The sequence below is a fragment of the Anas platyrhynchos genome, chromosome 4, assembly GCF_047663525.1.
Source record: "Anas platyrhynchos isolate ZD024472 breed Pekin duck chromosome 4, IASCAAS_PekinDuck_T2T, whole genome shotgun sequence".
Lineage (NCBI taxonomy): Eukaryota > Metazoa > Chordata > Aves > Anseriformes > Anatidae > Anas > Anas platyrhynchos.
In genome coordinates this window covers 8,236,438-8,257,966 of record NC_092590.1, presented here as the reverse complement: position 1 = coordinate 8,257,966, position 21,529 = coordinate 8,236,438, and the positions used below count along the sequence as shown (strand labels likewise).

Sequence of the window (21,529 nt, the reverse complement as noted above, 5' to 3'; positions counted from 1 at the left end):
CAAAGCATGGACACAGGCTACCCTGGCATTCGGGGCGTGCAATTTTATCTTCCCCTCATTTCCCTCCTCTCCAAGCCAGCTGCTGCAACTATCAGGATGCTTGCCCTCCGGCCGGCGCGCTGGAAAACTGGCTTGCAAGGCAGTCATTAATCTCTCCCCGTTTACCCAGCTGGCATGGGAGCTCGCTGAGACGGGAGAGCCGGCTCCGTGCCCTCCCCACCAGCAGCTCCCGCAGCCTCCCGTGTGGCCACCGGCGAGGGGACACCCGGGGGGACACGGCTGGGTGCCACCAGGCGCCCTAAGGACATCTCCGAGGCGTGGTGTGCATCTTCAGGGGAGGATGCAGGGATGGCTGAGCACCTCCGCCAAAACGAAAATAACTTCTTCAGAGAAAGCTTTTTCGGTGCGCCCGTGTGGTGATTCACGCCGAAGCTGTCACATCCTCCTGGCAGCCGTGCTCAGCTGCTGCTTTGCTTCGGCGGCGCCCCGAAGGTGCCCACCTCGCCCCGCGTTTGATCTGGCGCTCGGGCCACCAGTTCTCCCGGGGAGAAGAACCACGCAGGCGAGTTTTTGATCTCCCTTAAAAGCAGGGCTTATCTCCCTTTCTGTTTGTTTTCTGTTTCGGGGGGAGTGGGGCAGCTGTCTGATGGGAGTGCCACCCACCGCATCTTATCTCAGCACCCACTGCAAGCCACCGGGGGAACCGAAATAGTAGCACCTTCCTCTCGAGCAGCCGCGGGGGTGTTCGGCTCGGGAAACGAGGGGTCCTTCGTTAAGGCTGTGGAGATAACAGGCAGGATGGCCCAGGAAGCCTCCACGGTACAACCAGGTTGAGCATCCACATGAAATACAGGGCACAGCACGGACCACGCCTGGAGATCCCAGACATGGACAGGCAGCCCGTGCCCCAGCCAGCTCCCTGTCGACCCAAACTGACCCAAACTGACCCAAATCGCTCCCCTTGAGCCCCTGTCCCCCGCTGTGGGTGAGACGTGCACAGGGAAGGGCAAGACCCCAGCGAGGTCGTGAGAAAGCGCGACTTCCACCGCCTCCGAGTGCCGCCAGCGCCTCCAGCTGCTCGCCCCCTTCCTGGCTCTCTGCAGCCGCTTTCCGGCCCGCGGGACGAGGCGCCGGGTCGCGAGAACAGCCCTACCAAATCCTAAAGCCCTTGGGGGGACGTGGCCTGAACGGGATCAGCACCAAGCCAGCCTTCGCCCACACGGACGACCCCGTCCCCCCGGCCACCCTCAGCCCCACCTTGCTGGGGGCAGAGGCCTCCGAGGGCCGTGTTCCCACGAGCTTTCAGAAAAAAATAGAATAAAAAAATTAAAAAGCTACGAGCGGGCAGAGGAAGGAGCTCTTAGCGAGCCAGGGAGGAGGCAGCAGTCAGCTGTCGCACCGCCTGTTTCGCGGCAGCCCCACGCGAGCTTTCCGTCCCCGGCACATCCTTCCTGGCCAGGGAAGGGCACGAGCCCTCAGGAAGCCGAGCGGCGGCTGCAGCTCCTCTCCTCTCCTCTCCTCTCCTCTCCTCTCCTCTCCTCCTGGCTTCTCCTGGCTCCTCCTGGCTTCTCCTGCAGGGTTTTGCCCCCGGAGTCCTGCAGGGCTCGCAGTGAGGCACCTGCTTTAAATGGGGTGCCCGAAATAGAGCCTGGGTAGGCACTATATTTAGTGGGAGGCAGAGGGAAGGGCCTCGGGATGTCCCGCCTGCAGGGGTGAAGGTGGTTTTGTTGGGAGCAGGGGAAGGCAGGCTGCGGGGGGTGGCATCCAGCAGGAGCCCCCCCCGGGGTGGCCAGGCAGGGCCGGGGTGTCCCACCTCCGGGAGGAGCCGAGCTTCTAATTAAGAGCAACCGGCTCCGCTTAATTGAGCCCAATTCACCTGTGACATGAAGAGCCACAATCCCATCAACAATAATGGGACTGCATCGGCTTACACCAGTAATGACTTCGGCTCAGCGGCATAATAAAGCTAATTCGAGACTTCTCCAGGTCCAGCTGCTCGGGCTGCCGGGAGGAGAGCAGAAGACACCCAAAAAGCATCGCCACGTGGTTGGGGGGGGACAGCAGGGTGCCACCAGAGCTGCTCCGGGCTGGCAGACATGCAAATCAGCAGCTGCACAACCCCATCCTTGCTGCTCCGTCCCCTGTGGGGCCGGGGACAGCGGGGCCTTTGGGGTGGCACGTCTACAGAGGGCTGGGGAAGGAGAGGCGCAACCCCATGCGCCTCCGCTCCCTCCTCTGTGTCCATTCAACACAAAAAACAAACAAAACACGCCGCGAGGTCAGCCGAGGCACTTTCTGCTTCAGCTTCGGTTGTTCAAGGCCCATGCTTGGCAGAAAGCCTCCCGGCTCATCCTGCTTCACACCAAAGTATTTTGGAGCTCGCGCCTGGCACCCTTCAGGAAGGAAGCAGCGGAGATCAGAAGGCACCAGGTGCCCTCTTACAGAAGTTATTTTACAGTGACCTCCTGCCGGCTCCTGCAAAACCCAAAATATTTCTTCAGAGAGGCCGGGGGCTGCTGCTGAGGAGATGTCACCTCCAGGTGGGATGAGAGGAACCCTGTATGCAGCAGGGCAGCTCCAGCCCCAGCTCGACCCCGCGGCCAGCAGCCCTGGGGAGAGCAACCAAAAATTGCGCCTTTAAGGTGCCGTCCGCCCAGGGATGAATGGCAATAGTTATCACGCTGCAGTTTTTTTGTTTTGCGGTGGCGGTTTTTCTTTTTCCTTTGAAGGCTGAGCATTTCTCCTGAGCAGGGTTACCGACGGTGACTTCCAGCTCCCCGAAACGCGAGACCGAAGGTGCCGTTTTGTTCGCACCGTGGGGCACGTCCCCCACACCCTATCTGGCAGTCACATCTCCGCTCATTAACCCTTTTCCTGTTCAGCTTGCAATCCCATAAACATCTTTGTAGCGGCTGATGTCTTTGTTGACAAGAGAAAAGGGTGATTTATGTTTTTCTCAGAGCAGGGAAGGCAGCGGTTAGGCAGCCCGAAGTGAGAAGAACCAGCACCAGGCTGCCTGAAATCCCCTCCTCAGACCTCAGCGACGAGCAACACCCAGCGCCAGCACCCTCGCCCTGCTTTATGCTCACCTGCAGATCCCCAACCTTTTGCTTAGGGACACCACACGTCCCTTTCTGCTCTGTAGTCCCAGCCGTGGACGTGGTGGGCACCAGCTAAACTTCACCTCCTCTCCAAACCAGGAGGAGTTCAGGGGCGCACCGTGGCCGCGGGGCGCAGTGCTCGCTTCCTTGCAGGCTCTGGCTTAAGAGAAGTGCTTGATTGAGTCAAGACAGCTAGCCGGCATCAAAAATGTCACGAATCGGCTGCCAAAAAGCATAAATCACATTGTTCCCGATTTTTTTTTTTTCTACATTAAAAACATTCCTGTGCCATCTACATTTATAGGGAGGCAGAGGAAGGGGAGGGGGATGCATCACCAGAGGGAAATGGCTTTGCTGTTTTTTTTTTTTGATGTTGTTGTTGGTTTTTTTTTTTTTTTTGGAGATTGTGCATCTTCCACCAAACATTTGAAGAGAAGTCTCAGTGTGCATTTGTAACGACGAGGGATTACCCGAGCCCTTAATTCCCTGCTGCCATCTCACACGTGTGCGAGACGCTGCCTAGCCCCGGTGCCATCGAACTGAAGGGCACCAAGGAGGCATGAGGAGGGTGGGGAGAGCAGCCCTTACAGCAGGCAAGGCTCCAGGCGGTCCTGGACCAGAGTGGATCCAGTCTGAAAAGAATTGGCACCCCTAAAAGTTTTTGATGAGACAAAAATTCATTGATGTTGGCTCGCGCCGGGCCCGCTTCAGCTCTGCACTTGTCCTCTGTGTTTCCTTGGCATATCCGTTCCTTTCCTCTACCTGCTTTCGCATAACTTTATTTTTCTCTTTTATCTTGAGCTAACTGCACCCAGGGACTGGAGGGATTGATTTTTTGTTTTGACTTATTGTTTGAAGATCTGTAACTCAAAGCAGCTTCTTGCGCCTCTGATGTCTAAGCCTGAGCTGTATAAAAGGTGAAGCTCGTCCTGTGTACCACACCGAGCAGGGATCCCATTTTATAATCAGTCATCTGTGTTTTATTTTGCCTTTTTGGGAGGAAAACTATTTTAAGACTTTATAGGCAATAACACTTTAAATAAATATCCTCGTGGCTGACACTACGCACGCAGGTTTCTCCTTCTCTTTTTCAAGCCCGCGCGCTCTCGCTCCCTGCTCGGGGCGGGGAGGTGGGGGGGGGGGAAAGAAAGCAAGTTCCTAATTAAAGGAGGCCATTATACATCAGAAGATGTTTTGAGCATCACGTCACACCCCCGGCAGCCTACTACAGCCAAAACGTTACCATGCAAATCGAAAGGCGCTCCCGCTCGGGGACACGCTTCCACAGGGCCAAGCTGATCCCCACCGAGAGGGGACGGGCGCATCCACAGCAAGCCGCCCGTGCTCCTGTTTGCTCCCTTTGCCCCCCCTGGAGCCAAAACCAGGGTTTTTTCTCCTCTTCCTGGGAAATTCTCAGCCCCGAGCGCCGTCAGGCTGCGTCCCACGAGCTGCTCATTAGGACGCGGCGCCCGGGTTTCTCACGCCGAGGTTGCGCTGTCTGGCGGGGAGCTGCCGGCCGCGGCACGCAGCGCCGTTGTTTACGATAGCCCGTCGCCTCTGTTCCCTCGAGTTGCCCAGCTTGCTGAAATATGGTTACATATGCAAACATTATCTCCCAATTGTAACCTCATTTTCTGCTCTGCTGGACAGCGTGACCAGCATTTGTCATCCCGCCGCCCCCGCCCGCCGCCCCGCTCGCACGTCCCTAATTGTCACCGAGATGCGGCGTGTCAGCGGGACGCCGGCGTCCGCTGCTCCCCATCTCCACGCAGTCACTCAGGTAACAAACCCATAATCTCGTCCTGTTTTCATGATGGTTGAATTACACATAATTGTTCCTGCACACTGATTGATTTCTGCCTGAATAGAGACCTCTGCCTTTTTTCAATGCGAGCGAGTGGCAGCCAAGTCTCTCCATCGAGGAGGAGGCAGCAGCCTTTGAAGAGATCAAAGCCAAGGCCGCGAGCAGTTGTGCGCCCTGGGAATATGGAAAGCCTTTATGCTCTCAACCCCATTTCCAACATCATGTTGGATTGCAGCTGCATTACATTCTGCCAGCATTCTTAATGCTTTTAGTATTGACTCTGACATCACCGATAGCTGTTTTAAAGTAACAAAAGCTGAGGGATGACTTATTTTCACAACTCCGTAATTGGAACATGCAAAGTTAGGGGAAGGCAGCATTTGTTTTCAATCTGAAATACAAAAGAAAGCACAGAAAATTATATAAGTTTCCCAAAATTAAAAACACGTTTTTCATATGGAAAGAACAGAGGGGGCATTTTTATAGCCTAGACCACACAAAATGAACTGATTATGCACATGCTTTTTCAGGCCTGAAGGCTGGAGTAAAAATATGATTGGGTAAGCGAGTCAAATTGGGGAAAAATATTGTGACTCACGGTGCGTTTAGTGACTTTTAGCACCTGATGCAAGGCAAAATAATACAGATGCCTTGGGTGTTGCCTCCCCTCTGCAGCAAACTGACAGTGGCTCGCTTATCCTGAACCAGACCCAGCACGTGGCGAGGGAACATTAAATCCCCATTAGTTATCTGAAAGATAACCGGTGATCTAAAAGCATAAAGCACCGCAAAGCTGCCGCTCAGATTCCCTCTCCCCCAGCCACACGGACGGCCGTGGTGCTGCCCTAAAATTTGGCTTTGCCACAGCACCACTCCGGGGGGTGTCAGATGCTCCCACCCTCCTCCCTTCTCCTCCTCTGGCTTCAGGAGCGAACACAAAGGCAAACCTCCACCAAGAGAGGCGGCCCTGGGCTTTGACTAAACGCCTGCCTACGCTGTCCCAAGAAAATCTTTCCAGGGAAGTCTTAAAAGTAAGCGCTGGGAAGGAGACGGCGCGGGGAGGGCAGAGCCAGGGCCATGCCACAGCCCTGGTCCGGGCGCTGACCGCTCCGAGCACCGCTGCTGCTTCAACAAACATTTTTATTCATTCAAAACCACTGAGCAGAGGCTTTTGAGAGCAGTAATTCTGAAATATGCTCGCTGCCACTACGGCGTGCAGAGCGGCGAGGAGCGAAGAATGTGCAAATAAAGCAAAAGCTGTAAAGAATTAAACATTATAAGCTGTAAAGAATTAGACATTATGAGCACCCATGTATTAGCAATAAAAATAATTTCCTCCTAGCTGTAGCATTTTCCTTCTGCCGTTCTGGTGCTCCTTCTCTCCCTGTAGTCATTAAAACCCCGCTCAGAGACAACTGCACAGGATCTGCCCTCCCTCCCCGCGGACACAGCGCCAATGTCCTTGTCATTTCAGGGCTGGGAAACTGCCTCGGTTTTACTTTGGCTCTTCCTTAGCGTGCACACAGCCGTGCTGAGGCTCAAACTGGTGCCAACTGCAGCACGCAATCGCTCTACCAAGATGCCTGATTTCTTAACAGCATCAAGAAGTCTTTTCAACATTAAGCCAAGGTGTCCTTTTTTTTTTTCTTTTTTTTTTTTTTTCCATTTTGTCCCCAACTCTTCCCCCACCCCCAGAAAATTTACTGCTTCCTCTGCGCTCCTGTTTTCTTAAATTGAGCCTCCTTCTTTGCGGCTCCAGCACCAGCTCCGCGGCCTGGAGGGATCCTCATCAAGCGGTGCTGAGGAAGGAGAGCCGGAGCAGCCAGCTGCTGGGCTGGTGGCACAGCCATCTCCACGTCCCATGGGGAGCCCCAGGTCTTGGCACGTGAACGCCAGCCCCCAGCAACCCAGCGGGCAACACGCACAGCATCGCAAAGGTCTCCGAAACAGTGCCGGGGAGTCACGGCCGTACGATGCTGCAACCCTACCTTTCAGCATCAAGCCATTATTGTGACGAGAAAGTATTTTTCTCTGTAATTACTGCTTATTTTCCCTTCCAGGGACATTTTTTCTTCATTTACAGAGGATCCACTTGATCCCTGTGCTTGAAAGCTTGCTCCTTTCTTGCAGCTGGAACTGAAGAGACCCTCCCCAGCCCAGGAGAGGCTTCCAGCCAGCTTTCTGTATGGCACGGCTGGCCCCCTGACCCCAGGAGCTGGAGCTGGAGGAGCCCAGGATGGATGGCAGTTTTGGGGAGCTGTGCTCATTCCCTGGCCCATTTATGCTGGATTTTGGAGAAAGGGGCAAGCGGTCTGCCCCCTGCCATTGGAGTAGTGATGGCAAACATAAAAGAGGGGGAAGACGCTGGTGCTGCTGAGGTGGTGGGCAGGGAGAAGGGGAAAAAAGCCAAGTGTGCTTTTTGCCAAAAAGTTTCCAAGGTAATTTTTTAAGTCCCTCCTTTCTTTTTTTTTTCTGAAAAACTTTATCAGGATTCTCTGGTCCTTAGCGGAAAGGCTGGCTATGAAACAGCCACGCCAGTGCTGCCAGGAACTTTCTTATCTGTATTGCCTGTAATCAGATGGAGATGTTGGGAAATCCTCTTAGCACCCCCTCCACACACATGCCAGGTTTTACGTTCTCAGAACTCTGTTTCGCTGTCGTAGGGAAAAAAAATAAAATAAAAAGGCAAAAAAAAAATAAAATAAAATCACAAACCCACAAAACCATATCTTTATAAAGGAGCTGTCTTCCAGGTGGGTTCCTGAAGGATGCTCAGGAAGCATGGATTTTGTTCCCGCCTCTGCCATTACCTTCCAAACAAACACTGCTTGTTGCTTGTCGGGCTTCCTGCTTGCAGCCCCATCCTCTTGGCTCATAGCCCTGCTTTTGGGTGGGGGGAGGCGAGACAGTGCCCCTCGGGCAGGGTGCCAGACACCTTCCCGGCATCTGCCCACAGCCACTGCCCCGCAGCCCTTTCCATGGGTCACGTCCTCGCGCTCAACTCGGTGCTGAGTAATTATACCCAGAATTTACCTATTTCATGCTTAATTGCACAAGCAAAAACTTTTGCTCCACCCCCAGAACAGCCATAGCCTAACAACATGCATTGCTACAGGCAGCTGCCGCAGCCCTGGCTTTGCCCCCTAGGCTCAAATCCCAGCCAGCACCTCAGCCAGACGAGCCCTCTGGTGAGAAATCAGCCGGCACTGAAATTGAGACCCAGCGCAGGTGACACAGGACAGATCAAAGTCAGCCCACAGCAAGCGTCTGCGTTAAGGGCTTTGTGGCTGGGAAGTGCTGCCTCCAGAGCAGGACTGAACCTGGAAAAATGCTTTGTCCGGAAGATATCAGCCAGAAACGTTCATTTAGCAGAGCAGGGCATTTTTTTGGACAGCGACCAAAAAAACTCTTTAACAAACAGGACATATTTACCTGCTGCGGCGCAGCTGGAGCTGGAAGACAAGTTCCACAAAACCCCTCTGCAATCGCTCTCCCTTAAAAAGCCTGCCCGCTTCCCAAACACAAGAGTCATCAAACCAGCTTCGGCTAAGCCAGATTTGCTGATGCAATATTTCTGATTCCGCCCCATTAGCCTGTAATATTCTCATTTATATAAACCTCTAAAAAAAAAAAAAATAAAAAAAAAGGAAAATTTTAAAGTTTCAAAGAAAGAGGGAAAGCTTTCTGCACAGGCTGCTTTGGGAAGGCCCTTTCATTCAAGAAATCTTTGAACAAAACAGCATTTTGACCACCTTTCCTAGACTGTCTGAATATTTCCTTATTACAAAGTATGAAGTCATCTGTTACAGGTCACTTTGATAAGAAGCCTAGTAGCTGCCAGTTTAAAAAAAACGTGTTAGTAACAGCGCTGTCAAACTGTTGGGGGAGCTGCCTAATAACTGGCTTTTTTTTTTTTTTTCCCCCAGTTCTCCTATTCTGAGTTTTCTTTCTGAAGATTTACATCTCAAACAGGATCTCTGAGCTACTAGCTTAGAAATATTCCTAAAATAACAGAGAGAAGAAAAAAGCCACAACGAAAAGTCACAACAAAATCAGAAAATTCCACACACTCAAAAGCTATTTTTTTCTTCACATTTCTTTCTTTTTTTCCCCCCTAGAGATCCATCACAGCTTGCTCTTCTCCCTGTACCATGGGTACTTAAGACATGGAGTAATTTGTGAGAGAGAGTGGACTTAGAAACATTTTTTTTTAAACCCAACATGCTCAGTTCAAATTTACTTTGCAGGAGGGAGACTGGCAGTGAGGAGCACACACAAATGTAACTCAGTGCTGCAGTGTCAGAGGGCAGCAAAACCAAAAGGAGCACTTCACAGACTAAGTTTTTCAATTGCTAATGTTTTTCACAATGTATTTTAGTGTGTGCAATGTATGGTTTATTTCCTTTTTGCACTGTTGGTGAAGTAATGTAGGGCTGAACACGGTTAAGTGTTCAAAACCTTTTCAAAACCTACATGAAGTTGAAAGTTTCCAAGACATTATTCCACGAAGCCCAGTGCAATGAAAGCTCTGCAAGCACCAGCTTGGTTCAGCCACTCTTCCTTTCCTTGTCAATCCCAAGCATCCCAAATGTGCCCTGGGTGTGCTGCAGTCCTGCTTCACCTCATCTTTTGTGTTTCAGGACACAGAAATGGCACCGGCGGCCTGGGGAGAGGGCAGGGAGGCGGGAGGGAGGCAGGCCGCAGCGAGGCCTGCCACCACATTGCCATGCTGTCACCGCCCACTTTGAAAAGTGTTGATGCTTTTAATTTTGTGCCCTATATTGCATTTTTATGGTAGATGAGTGTAAGATTTGGAGGGAAGGCAGAAAGATCAAGGCACGAAGATAGGCCGAGACTGTGGAGAGCAAACAAACAATCACAAAGAAAAATCTCGGAGGCGGTTTTGAAACTTGGGACTGGCATTGTTAAACGTTCTTGTCGGAGACATGGGCAGTGGGATCAAGTTTGCTGATGACACCAAGCTGTGTGATGTGGTCAACGCACTGGAGGGAAAGGATGGCAGCCAGAGGGACCTGGGCAGGCTCGAGAGGTGGGCCTGTGTGAATGAACCTCATGAGGTTCAACAAGGGCAAGGGCAAGGCCCTGCAGCTGGGCTGGAGCAATCCCAAGCACAAGTACAGGCTGGGTAGAGAATGGATTGAGAGCAGCCATGAGAAGGATCTGGAGGTGTTGGTTGATGAGAAAGCCAACCATGTCCTGGGCTGCATCAAAAGCAGCATGGCCAGCAGGAGATTCTCCTCCTCTACTCTGCTCTTGTGAGACCCCACCTGGAGTACCAGGTTCAGATCTGGGACCCCCAGCACAAGAAGGACATGGACCTGTTGGAACAAGTCCAGAGGAGGGCTATGAGGATGATCAGAGGGCTGGAGCACCTCGCCTATGAATGAAGGCTGAGGGAGTTGGAGTTGCTCAGCCTGGAGAAGAGAAGGCTCCAGGGCCTGCAGTACCTCAATGTACTGGTGGTACTAAATGTCAATGGTGGCTTTTCAGTACCTAAAAGGGGCCTACAGGAAAGCTGGGGAGGGACTGTTTGTCAAGTAGTATAGTGATAGGACAAGGGGTAATGGTTTTAAACTAAAATTAGATTTAGATGAGATATTAGGAAGAAATTATGAGGGTGGTGAGGTTGCCCAGAGAAGCTGTGGCTGCCCCATCCCTGGAGGTGTTCAAGGCCAGGTTGGATGGGGCTTTGGGCAACCAGCTCTAGTAGAAGGTATCTCTGCCCATGGCAGGGGGATTGAAATTAGATAATCTTTAAGGTCCCTTCCAACCCAGGCCATTCTATGATCCTGTGACTCTATGAAATATAGAAAGAGGCAGAAAATAGTAGAAACAGAGCTTCATAGCATAGCTAGGTGACTGAAAAAAAAAGTTACTTCTGAGCAGGTAGTGTCACTGTGAGCACAAACTCTAGACTGAAAACACACAGACTACAGGGACAGCTTGTTAGATTTCATCACTCTCCACCTCTGAGCCAACAAAATTGCCCCAAAAAAGCCCCATGCCCCTTTCCCTGTTTGTGTCTCCTTCTGGATGCACCTGACCAGTGAGACCATTTCCAGACATTTCTCCAGACAACCACTGTGCCCTCCCATTCAGAGTTCTGCTCAGGTCAGCTAAGAGGGAAGCTGAGCTGCCATCAGTATCAATGGGATTTCGGCACAAGGACTTTGAATTCTGCTATACCTCATGCACGGTGCTGTCCCTGCAGGGTTTGTCATGGTTCCCAAGGGTCACAATTGCAAGCTTCAAGTACATACAGTGCCCAGCACCAGGCTGGATGTGCAGCTGTCTGCTTCGATTCACTTTAAAGCTTTCCTCCTCAGAAAGCAAGCAGAAAAACAAATTGTCTAACAAATAGACTTCTTTTGTTCTTTGCCAAGGCAGCATGACTGGAGTTCCCTTGCAAACAGGAGCACACACACACATACTCACTCCAAGTGCCAGTGCTTTCAGAAGGTGCTGCATGACAAAAGCATGCACAAAATCAGGCTCCTAAGGGCCGTTGGTACATTACATTATTGGGACATTACAGTACATTGGTGCTGCCTGCCAGCTTGCGTGGCATGGTGGAAAGGAAGGAGCCGAACTGCAGAGAGTGCTCGGGCAAGCAGGTGCATTTGGGATTTTGCCCAGCAGCACCTGGCCAAAGTGATGCTCTGTCCCTAAGTGTTACCACTGGTGTCAATAGTGCGCCTACTTCTCCTGTTAAACTGCCCATATTATGAATATTCGATCAAAGCCTCGTAACTTTACTCTTGTAATGCTTGCTGACTAAGGTCCTCCTATTGATTTTATGCCCCAATCTCACCAACACTCACAGCCACTCAAAGAAAACAGACGAACGTCGAGTCGAACCTTTCAGCTCCACAAAAATGCTCTTTTGCATGAGGGATTTGGTAACTTTGAAGATCACAGACAAAGATACTCGAGGTCCTTCCTCATCACCTCAAGTGCCAGCTGGCAACATCACCAGCACAGGCCAGGGGACTCCTGGCGTGGTTCAGACTGTGTCTCTTCCCCCTTACGAGGACAGTCCCTGGCCGATCAGTTGGCGCGCAAGTTAACTCCCTCCCATACTTTTCGTTCAGCCCCAAAGATTCAATGAATACGTTTTTATTTAAGTGCTCAATCACTTTCTTGCTGACAGGACAGATTCCTTTGAAGTGGGAAACCCAAACTAAATAAACACATCCACAAGATCCAAGTCTTAAAATAGAAGCCGTTGGCTTGCTAGATTAAGTTATTCTGAATGCAATTTTCTTAAGTGAATCCAATGCTTAGGAAGGGCCGGAGTGACAGAGATGCTAATCCCCGGCTGCCAGGACAGGGACAGCATGCAAAGCAGCTGTGCTGCCTTCCCCAGGGGCCTACGAAATGGGACTAAACCCAACGGGGAGGTGGGAAGGGTCTTCACACCCCACGTGCCACCCCCAGCTCGGCGATAGCTGCCCCCCAGCCAAGACAGGGCCGCCTGGAAGGTCCCAGCGCATCGTGCTGTGCATGGGGCAGCAGCTGGGGATTTGACACACCTCGGGCTGCAAATTGTTCAGTATTCCTTCCGCAGCATATTCTTGCACATATGTCTCTTTCTGAGAGATACGGACACTGTTTTCTGTCTCAAAAAAAAAAAAAAAAAAGAAAAAAAGGAAGGCGCATGCCTCTAATAGGACTTCAGAAATATTACAGCAGCAGTAAAATGCTTTTGTGTGGGTTATTTCCTTCCCGTATCGGGAGAGCTTTCCCTAACCATAAACAGAAGTTCAGCACTCTGGAGGAGCCAGGCCGGCAGCACCCAGCTCTTCAGTGCCTGCAGCCACGCAGCACTGCAAGGATCTGGAGAAAGTCTTTTCCTCTTCTAATTCCTGAACCTGTAGAGCTTCAGGCCTTCTTGAGCCCTATCCTGTCTGGCACTCGAAGCCCATAACAAGCTGTTCTTATTAACACCTTTTTCTGGACAGGGATTAAGTTGGAGAAGAGGTGGCACAGCACCAAAACAAGAAGAATGACATTTTGCTTGTACACCACCTGAAAATGAAAGCAGCAGCCCCACCTTTTACGGGTTACCTTGAATGCGCTCCTAGATATACAGAGAAATGAGATTTAGGGCACGTACATACACATGTTGATACACCAAAGCTCCAGCTTTGATTATTTGCAGTGGGTGGGGTTTTTGGTCACGCCTCAGCTGAAGTCACACACACGCGAAACCCACCTCTGGACCAAGCCACAAGGGGAATATTTTCTTTCCCCTTTCCCCATTCACAGTTAGCTAGATTTACCAACAGCACCACCCTGAAGGGGAGAAGGCAGCGAAAGCAGAAAGGTCGTTTTCTTCACCAGCATGTGCTGAAAGGCCACGGACATAGATACAAAAGCACACAGATGGATGGACACAAGCATGTGTATGCACGAGGACTCTGCCTGGGTCATCGACGAGACCAGGCTCTGAACAAAAGCCCACCCAGAGGCACCACAGAAACTTCTGCCCCCCTTTCCCAAAAGGAGAATTTGCAATCCCTGCAATGCCTGCCATTGCAGCAAGGTACCAAGGGGGACGGGAAGACAGCATTACCAAAAACCACGTTCGTAGCCTTCTGCAGCTCCGCCAGGCACTGTTTTCCAGGCTGGATACGCTAGCACTAACACCCCAGTACATTCTTCTGAAGGTCCCCAAAACCTTCCACAAGCCAGTGTTTCCTGAGGGACAGCACGATGCAGCTGGGGAATCTCCTGTCCTTGCTACCTGCACATTTCTCCTGGGATGTCCTCTTCAGGACAGGGGCCACCTCCGTGCTCATCACCATGCAGACACACACCAGGAACACCCAAAATTTGGGCAGGGAGGGGGGCCCCGTGCATAAGTGTTGCTCTTTGCGTTCGAACCCTTCTAGCAGAATTCCTCTTCACTGTCAAACGGATGTGCTGTGCTTTGCAAGTCACTGTAAGGTGTTTATAGATTGTATCCTCCAACCTATTTAACACCTCCAGCTGCTAACATACACACAGTTTAGCCACAAAGTAATAAACCCAAGAACAGAGGAGAAGGGACAAAAGGGAGGTTGCAGAAATCCTGCACCTTCCAGCACAAAGTTTAATTCACTGGGAAAGAGGGGAGGGGGGGGGCAACAAAGACAAAACAATTTTCTGTGTGATTTTAAGAAACAGCCATGGCTCCTTTGCCTCCACATTCCCATCACACAGATGAGAAAGGTTTGCTGCCCCAAAACTAACGAAAACGTACGAGCAACCCACAGATGCTAGAAAACAAACAGCTGTCTCCGTCTCCCATCTTCAGCACGCCGGTGATGTTGAGAAACCACCGAAAGATATCTCGAGCAGACAGGATGCACATTCACCAGGTGTTACTGCGGTTTTGGCGTCATCACGTGCCCCCTCTCCTGCAGCTACCCAAACGCACTGCTTCGCCTCTCCACTCACCCAGCTAGAAGTGATTTTAGCTGATAAGGGTAGGTACTGCTGCAGCCGGCTTGTGCGTGAACTTGCAGCTAACTCTCCTGCAAATCCCACTTGAAAAGGGCAAAGCAGTTGCCAGTAAAATGAAAACAAAAAGACATACCAATACAGAAAGGAGGTGGAGAAGGGAAAGTGAGACCGCTCTGACCACGGTGGATTGATCAAAATTTGAAATCCTCCTCATCTACCCTCTTCCCTCCAAAAGCTGCCCAGAAATTACACCTCAGTTTTCTTCTTGTAAGGTTTATTAGGCATAGCATGTCTGACGAGTGTACTAAGTACAATTAAAATTGTACTTTTAGTTTTACACAGCAAGACTGCAAAGCCTTTCCCTGTTCTTTATGAAAAAGGACGTTTTTTTCTCTGCACACATTGGTCAAAGTAACTTTTTCCCATCCCAGCAAAGCTGGCCCACCACCTTGGTTACAGGTCTGGCTCAAGCAGGGCAGCACGAAGCCTGATGAGCAAACGACCACTTGCTCCTTCCTCCTCCTGGCTCACGCTCCCAGCGAACCAGCACAGATCCACCCGCGCAGCCACCATTTCCTGGGGGATGCATTTTTTTTTTTCCCCACCCCTTCGCCAACCCTGGAAAGGACACGGGGGTGTCCCAGAGGGGTGGGAAAAAAAAAATAAAGAAAATTCAGGGCCCCGGGGCTGCTTTTTCATCCTGCCCCACACCTCCAGGCCACAGATGCAGCGAGCAAGCGGCGGCTTTGTCATGCAAATGGCAGGGCGCAGGTACACCGCGGGGGACCCCTGCCCCGGCCCCCAGCAAAGGATGCCCCGCTGAGGTGGGACTGGGGGCGCTGGGGGGAAAGGCAGAGCGTGGAGACCCCAGTTTGGACGTGACGCCCGTCAAGAGCCAGCTGTCAGCTCCGGGACCGGCGGAGATTAGAGTTCAATTAAACAAAAAATATTATTTAATAACTCAAGCGTGTAGGCTTGCGGTTAAACTGAAGGCGCTCCAGACTTATGTCAACATTGCAGCGCTCCCCGAGCGCTGTTTTATGGAGCTGGTGGTGCTGCTCCGACATGTACGAGCAGTGCCGGGCTGAATTAGCCCCTTAGATGCCAGGCAGGAGCCTTTAAAGCAGGGAGCAGATGCGTGCCCCCCTTCCCTCCCATGTACCCCTCTATGTGGGCTCCCCCAGTACCTGAGCTACCCGAGCAGGGTGCATCTGCAAGAAGCTGATGCTCGTCTGAAAACCGATGGCAGAGCAGTAAGAAGGAGCAGCCCTGCTACACGCATACATGCAGAAAATCCTAAGTGAATAATTAAACCAGATTTTGTGGCCCCGAGCCTCGCGCCAGGTTCTTTCTTGGGAGCATAGCGGGGGAACGAGGCCTTCGGCTTCCCCTGTCTCTGCGGGGATGGGTCTGGGGCTCGGTGCCCCCTCCCAGCGCTGCATCCTTTCCCCCTCAGAGCTGAAGTTTTCCACGGAGCAGAGCTTACAACAGCGAGTATCAGCAGTCACGGGCACTGCACAGGGGGGCTGGCAGCGCTGCAGCTTGTCCTAAACGAGCGCAGGCCCCTGAGCAGCAAGGCCCGCGCAAGCACCGTCTGGTGTAAAAGCAGAGCTGTGGCAAGCAGGCCGTGGCGCACGGCTCTGCATCTTTCCGACATGTCACGACAGCAGAAGTGGGAATTTCGGACTGCCAGGCTGCTCGGTCCTTCCCGAGCCCGACACCCGGTATTTCACCACCCTTCGCTACCATTAAATCGCCGACACTAATTAGGCCCCGTCTTTTTGCTTTTGAAGTCAAAAGCCATGGCCTTGAAGAACAAATCAAGAACACAGGGGACCAAAATAATGCCAGTCGTTTGACAAAAGGCTGCCAAATAAAAAACTGAGAGCCGGTAAGGAGGAAAACTGCTTTATCCCGAGGAAATAGCAGCATCCAACTTCTCGTACCGCAGCACAACTGCAGCGACATCCCCTCAGCAGGATGCCTCCGAGCAAATGTGTTTCCCACTCCGCTCTCACTCTGCTAATACGGTTGCCACAGCTCGTTTTAATATCGTCTCCCCGTCACCTCTCTCTCTGCACACCCAGAGGAATTTACTGCCCCAAATTAATTAGGAATGCCTTAAAGTCCATCCGTCCAGGTACATCTTCAGCAACGAAATCAGAGGGTCCGGCCTGGAGGGATCAGTGCCCACCACAACGTAACGGGAAGCCGTGGACACGAATCCCTACAGCACTGTTTCGTTTCACAGCGTGTGGAGGAACTCGCCCCGCGTGTGCCAGAGCACGGCTCCCAGGGATGCATGAAGCCTTTGCAGGGTGCAGCCGACGGCAGGAATAAATGTCAGTCAGCACGGACCAGTGCCGTATCTGACGGCGGAAGGAAAAAAAGAACCAAGCCTTTTCATCTCCCTGACAAGCAACTCGAGCGGCTCTGCTCCCAGCCCTCGCTGCTCCTTGCCGAACAAAGAGTTAAAGCCAGAAAATTCACATCTGTCCTAGTGACTACAAAGACGGCATTTACATCATTCCGCCATACATTATCCTACAGTCGTAAACCAGGGCTCCCCCCCCCGGCCCCCGGCCCTGTTCAAAGGCTGTGCTTAATCGCCGATTGCAGCTTTTTCCAGCGGGCTCACGACCGACACCGCCACGAGCTCTGAAACCCCGCTGGCTGCAGGCTCCGGGCACCAGAGGCTCAGCCTTCACCTGGGCTGAAGCTACCCAAAAACACGCTGCGGGACGAGCAGGAGGAAAGCCCGCTCGCCAAAACCCGTCTTGGGAAGGGATCACTCACTGTTCTGGGGATGGGTGGCGACAGAGATCCATTAGGCATGTACGGGTCGTTATTCATATTTGGCATCATGATATACCCAGAATAACCAGAGTAGGATGGTCCCTTGCTGTATAAGCCACTGTCTGGATGTTTTCCTGTGGAAGAGGAAACAACGATTACATGATTCCCCGCACATGCAGTTCTTGTAAGTCAGAGCACTTGAACAGGTACCATTCGTGGAAATGCTCTGCGTGCAAACGCTTCCTCGCTTATGGCAATTACTTCGAGCAGGAAGTAGTCTGCAGCAATTCACAGAAACATTTTTTGGGGAAGAAGAGTTCATCCTTACAGGGCTGCGTGCATTCAGCGAGGAGTTTACACTCAGTATACGACAAACCCTCGGAGTAACCCATTCATTTTGCCAAGCCCCCAGTCGGAGAGGCAGAGACATCAGCAGGGACATGACATTTCTCAAGTAGCAGCCTTCCCCCATTTTACACCTCCCTCTAGGATTTGTGGATTCAGAAGTATTGTCAGGATGGGTTTTCAACATCATTGTTAGGAAAGGGAGGAACGGGGCAGTGATAACTAGATGTAATTGTTTCCTTCTCTTGCCGAGACGCTGTGTGCAGCAAACAATTCATGCTGGCCGTGCTAACCGGGAACAATTAGAGGGCAAGGGCCGGCTTCTAAGGAGACCCCCGGTGAATTATTTTTGGGGGGAGAGTCGGGGGGAAGCTGTGTAACAGGCATGGCACTCTAGTTGAGGGGGAAGCCGAGTGAGGAAGGTGATTTTGTACGAAAATAAAGAATTTGGCCCCAGGCCCTGCAAAGGGATGGGCACTGGAGGGGGCGAACAGGTCTCCCACTCGACGGTCGTTGGCAGTGGCACCACTTGCAGGTGAGCTTTTAGGAGGCTGCGAGGCGGAAGGGAAGGCTGTGCAGAGCTGATCTCCTCCCCCTAACTGCCCAAATGCCAGCAGCGTGGGCATTACTGCTCGGAGGCTCTTTAACGACCAGTTTTGTGGCAGATCACCGCAGAGTCCCGGGAAGCAGCAGGACCGAACGGTGCCCGTCCCTACATGGCATTTATCATCTGGCTTAGCTCACGATCGTAAGCATTTCATTTTAAACACAGCCTTCCGTCCTTCGCAGCACTCATTCTTTGTACACGTGTCCAGCTTCCTAAGCGGTATTTGACAAACTTTGTTATTTCCTCCGTCCTCCTCGACCCAAATTAACTGGCCGGTACATTAAAAATGGCAAGAGGTCTGTTCGTGTTCAGATTTGAAGAGGGGCTTTAAGGGACAGACTTTGGCTAAGGGGAAGAGAGCACACAGTTTCTGAACACAACTCGGCCGCACCGTCTGAGTGGGGAGATAGATGTGTTTAAGCTGATATCCTAAAAATAGTTATTTCTTCAGCGAGGATCCATTTGGCCTACTTATCAGTTTCTAGACAACTGCAGAACCATTTGGTCACTCGAGATAAACGTGCCGTACATCCATCTCCTTTCCAAACGTGCTTTGAAAGCGCCCCGGCGTCCCCCTTCCCCAAAAGATACTAAATTTACGCCTCCCCAGAGAAAGCAAATTCCAGTCCGCGGGGGCTCGGGCCAATACATCCCGACGGGACCGTGCGGTTCTCACCTTCCTCGGGGTGCTCTCTGCCTTTGTCATGGTAGGAATCCTGCGCCTGAGTTTGCCTGGAAACCTGAGCACGGGGAATCCACCGCCGGAGAGGAAGAAGGAAAAGAAGAAAAGTCATTGTGTGGATGCTCACGTATCGGCCACGGGGCTTACATCTTCTTGGGGACAGAAGAAAGTTAGGGCAAGAGATAAGCATCTTTGTTTTTCCTCCTAAGCCCTTTGGAAGGCAACTGCACCGGGATCATCGTTTGGATAAGGGATTGTTTTACGACAACTGCGTGGCTGTGCGAAGCCACAGAGCCACAGCGCCCGGCACTTAACGAAAGGGGCTTATTTCTGGAAAACACACCCAGCTTCGGCGGGCGAAACCCCCTCGCTACATGGGAGTTACCAAAAATAACAGGGAGAATCGGGCTGCCAGGTCTTTAGGAAAAAAAAAAAAAAAAAGGAAAAGGAAAAGAAGGAAGAGATTAAAAAAAGAAGAAAAAAGAAGGAATGAATAGAAGAAATGAATAGAAGGAATGAATAAAGAAATGAAAGAAGAAATGAGAGAAGAAATGAAAGGAGAAATGAAAGGAGAAATAAAAGAAGAAATGAAAGAAGAAATAAAAGAAGAAATGAAAGGAGAAATAAAAGAAGAAATGAAAGAAGAAATGAAAAAGAAGAAATGAAAAAGAAGGAATACAAAAGAAGGAAAAAGAAGAAATGAAAGAAGAAGGGGTGAAAGAAGAAGGAATGAAGAAAGAAGGAATGAAAAAAGAAAAAATGAGAGAAAAAAATAAATGGCAAAATAAAAAGCCAACAACCACAAACGGGTCCCCGGCTCGCCCCACGTTGTTTTAGCGTCGGGAATTTCTTCCCAAGCAGTTTTGGGGCAAATCCCTCGCAGAGTTTGCGGCTGCCCCCGCCGCTGCTGCCGGGCTCGTTTCGGGGTGCCCCGGGTGCCGTCGGGGGGCTCGGGGGCACCTCCTGGCCCCGGGCGGGACCGGGAGCGGCGGTGAGGGGCCGGGGCTGTTTTTTTCTAGGGGGAAAAAGGGGCAAAAAGGGGGCAGCTCCGTCCCTCCCTGCCTCCCTCTTCCCCGCACCTCGTGCCCGTTGGCGCCGGGGGCGATCTCGGACTCGTTGACCAGCGAGGACTTGATGTCGGCCAGGTCGCCCTCCTCCTCGGGGTGGCTGATCTCGGCGAAGATCTTCTCCTTCTGGGGGTCCCCCTCGTCCTTGAAGGGGATCATCTCGTCGGTGGCGCACAGCTCCGGGTCCCCCCCGCCGCCCCCGGCCCCCGGCAGCTGCGGCATCCTCCCGGCAGCGCGGCGTCTGCTGCGGCCGCCGGCCCGCCGCGGGAAGGGGAGCGGGAGGAGCAGCGGGGGGAGGAGGCGAAGGAGGAGGAGGAGGAGGAGGAGGAGGAGGAGGGAAGAAGGAGAAAAAAAAAAAAAGCCCCGGCAAGCCCTCGGGGTGGCGGCTTTCGCCAGCCGGAGCCCCCCCGCCCGCCCCCTCGGGGCCGAGCGAGCCCCGCTCCCTCCCGGTCCTGACCCCCGGGGAAGAAGGTGGGGGGGGGGGGGGGCTCGCCCTGGTTTTAATGAGGCCCCAAACCCTCAGGGTCCTCCCCAAAACCCCCCCTCCGAGCCCTCGGCTCCCTCTGAGGGGTCGCGGAGGGGAGCGGAGCCGGCCCGAGCCGTGCCCACGCCCGAAGTTTGCGGCCACCCGGGTTAAAATGGCTCGAGGGGGGGACACAAAAAAGGAGGGGGGGTGACAAAAAGCGAGGCGGGGGCACCCCCCAGGGCTTTGTCCGGCGGCTCCCGGCTCGGCACGGCTCGGCTCGGCCCGGGAAGGGGGGAGAAAGGGAGGGGAAAACGGGGGGGAAAAGGAAAAAAGCGGCCGCCCCCCCCCCGCCGCCCTCCCCCGCTGCCTCCGCCGTCGGGGCGGGGATGAAAGGAGCCGCCGGGGGGGCACCGGGATCTGGGGGGCGAGAGGGGGGGCAGCGTTTTGGGGAGCCGTGGGGGGGTGTCCGTGTGTGTCCCCCCCCCCTCCCCAACTCTCCTCCCCGTGCCGTCCCTTCGGAAGTCGCGCTGCCCCGTTAGCTCCGCGGTGGGACAGGGTAGGGACGCGTTAAAAACAGAAAAAAAACCCACAACGCTAATAATTTAAAAAATATAGGGATTTGTCCCAAAATGTAAGGAAACGCAAGCGAGCAAATCCGTGCATTTCGCTGCAAACCACTGCCCGTGATTTCGGCGTCGGGGCGCTCCGCTTCGCCCCCCGCCCGCCTCCCACCAAATCGGCCCAGCAGGGCTGCGGGGAGCCTGGGGGGGCCTGTCCCTTTTTGCCCCCCCCTCCGCTTTGGGGACACTCGGAAATGTCCCACCACGCCGTTTTTTTTGGGTGCAAAAGCCGCGTTTCCCACGAGCGAGCGGTTAAAAACCGGCTGCGGAATAGGGAGCCGCAAGCCCCGGGACGGGGAGGAGGTAGTGGGAAACCTGGGGGGGGGAAAAACGGGGGGGTCAGGACTTGTCCAGCCCGGCAAACCGAAAATAAAGAGTGGAGAAAGGGAAAAGGGGGACGTGGAAAGCCCAAAAAGGGCCGTGGGGAGGCGGCAAGCGGGGAGCAAGCGGCACCTCGGGGATGCTGCGGTTCGGACCGGAGCCGGGCAGCCCCCCCCCAGGACCCCCCCCCCCAGGCACCCCCATCCCGGGCTTTGGGGCCGGTCCCGGAGCAGGTTTCGGGCTTCGCAGGAG

At 52.9% G+C, this 21,529-nt stretch overlaps 1 protein-coding gene across 4 annotated transcripts in view; it reads right to left on the bottom strand.

Annotated features, from left to right (window-relative positions):
• The window catches only part of LEF1 (lymphoid enhancer binding factor 1), a 57,517-nt gene extending 37,304 nt beyond the window's left edge, over positions 1–20,213 (bottom strand). The window contains exons 1-3 of one of the 4 annotated variants that reach the window (XM_027456619.3): positions 19,883–20,213; positions 18,798–18,861; positions 17,170–17,303 (exon numbers count right to left, since the gene is read on the bottom strand). In XM_027456619.3, the coding sequence (XP_027312420.1) occupies positions 17,170–17,303; positions 18,798–18,861; positions 19,883–20,092 (408 nt within the window). In that variant the 5' untranslated portion in view covers positions 20,093–20,213. The remainder of the gene's footprint in view (positions 1–17,169; positions 17,304–18,797; positions 18,862–19,882) is intronic. The other 3 variants (XM_027456618.3, XM_027456621.3, XM_027456620.3) reach the window with 3 other exon arrangements.
• Between the last annotated feature and the right edge of the window lie 1,316 nt (positions 20,214–21,529).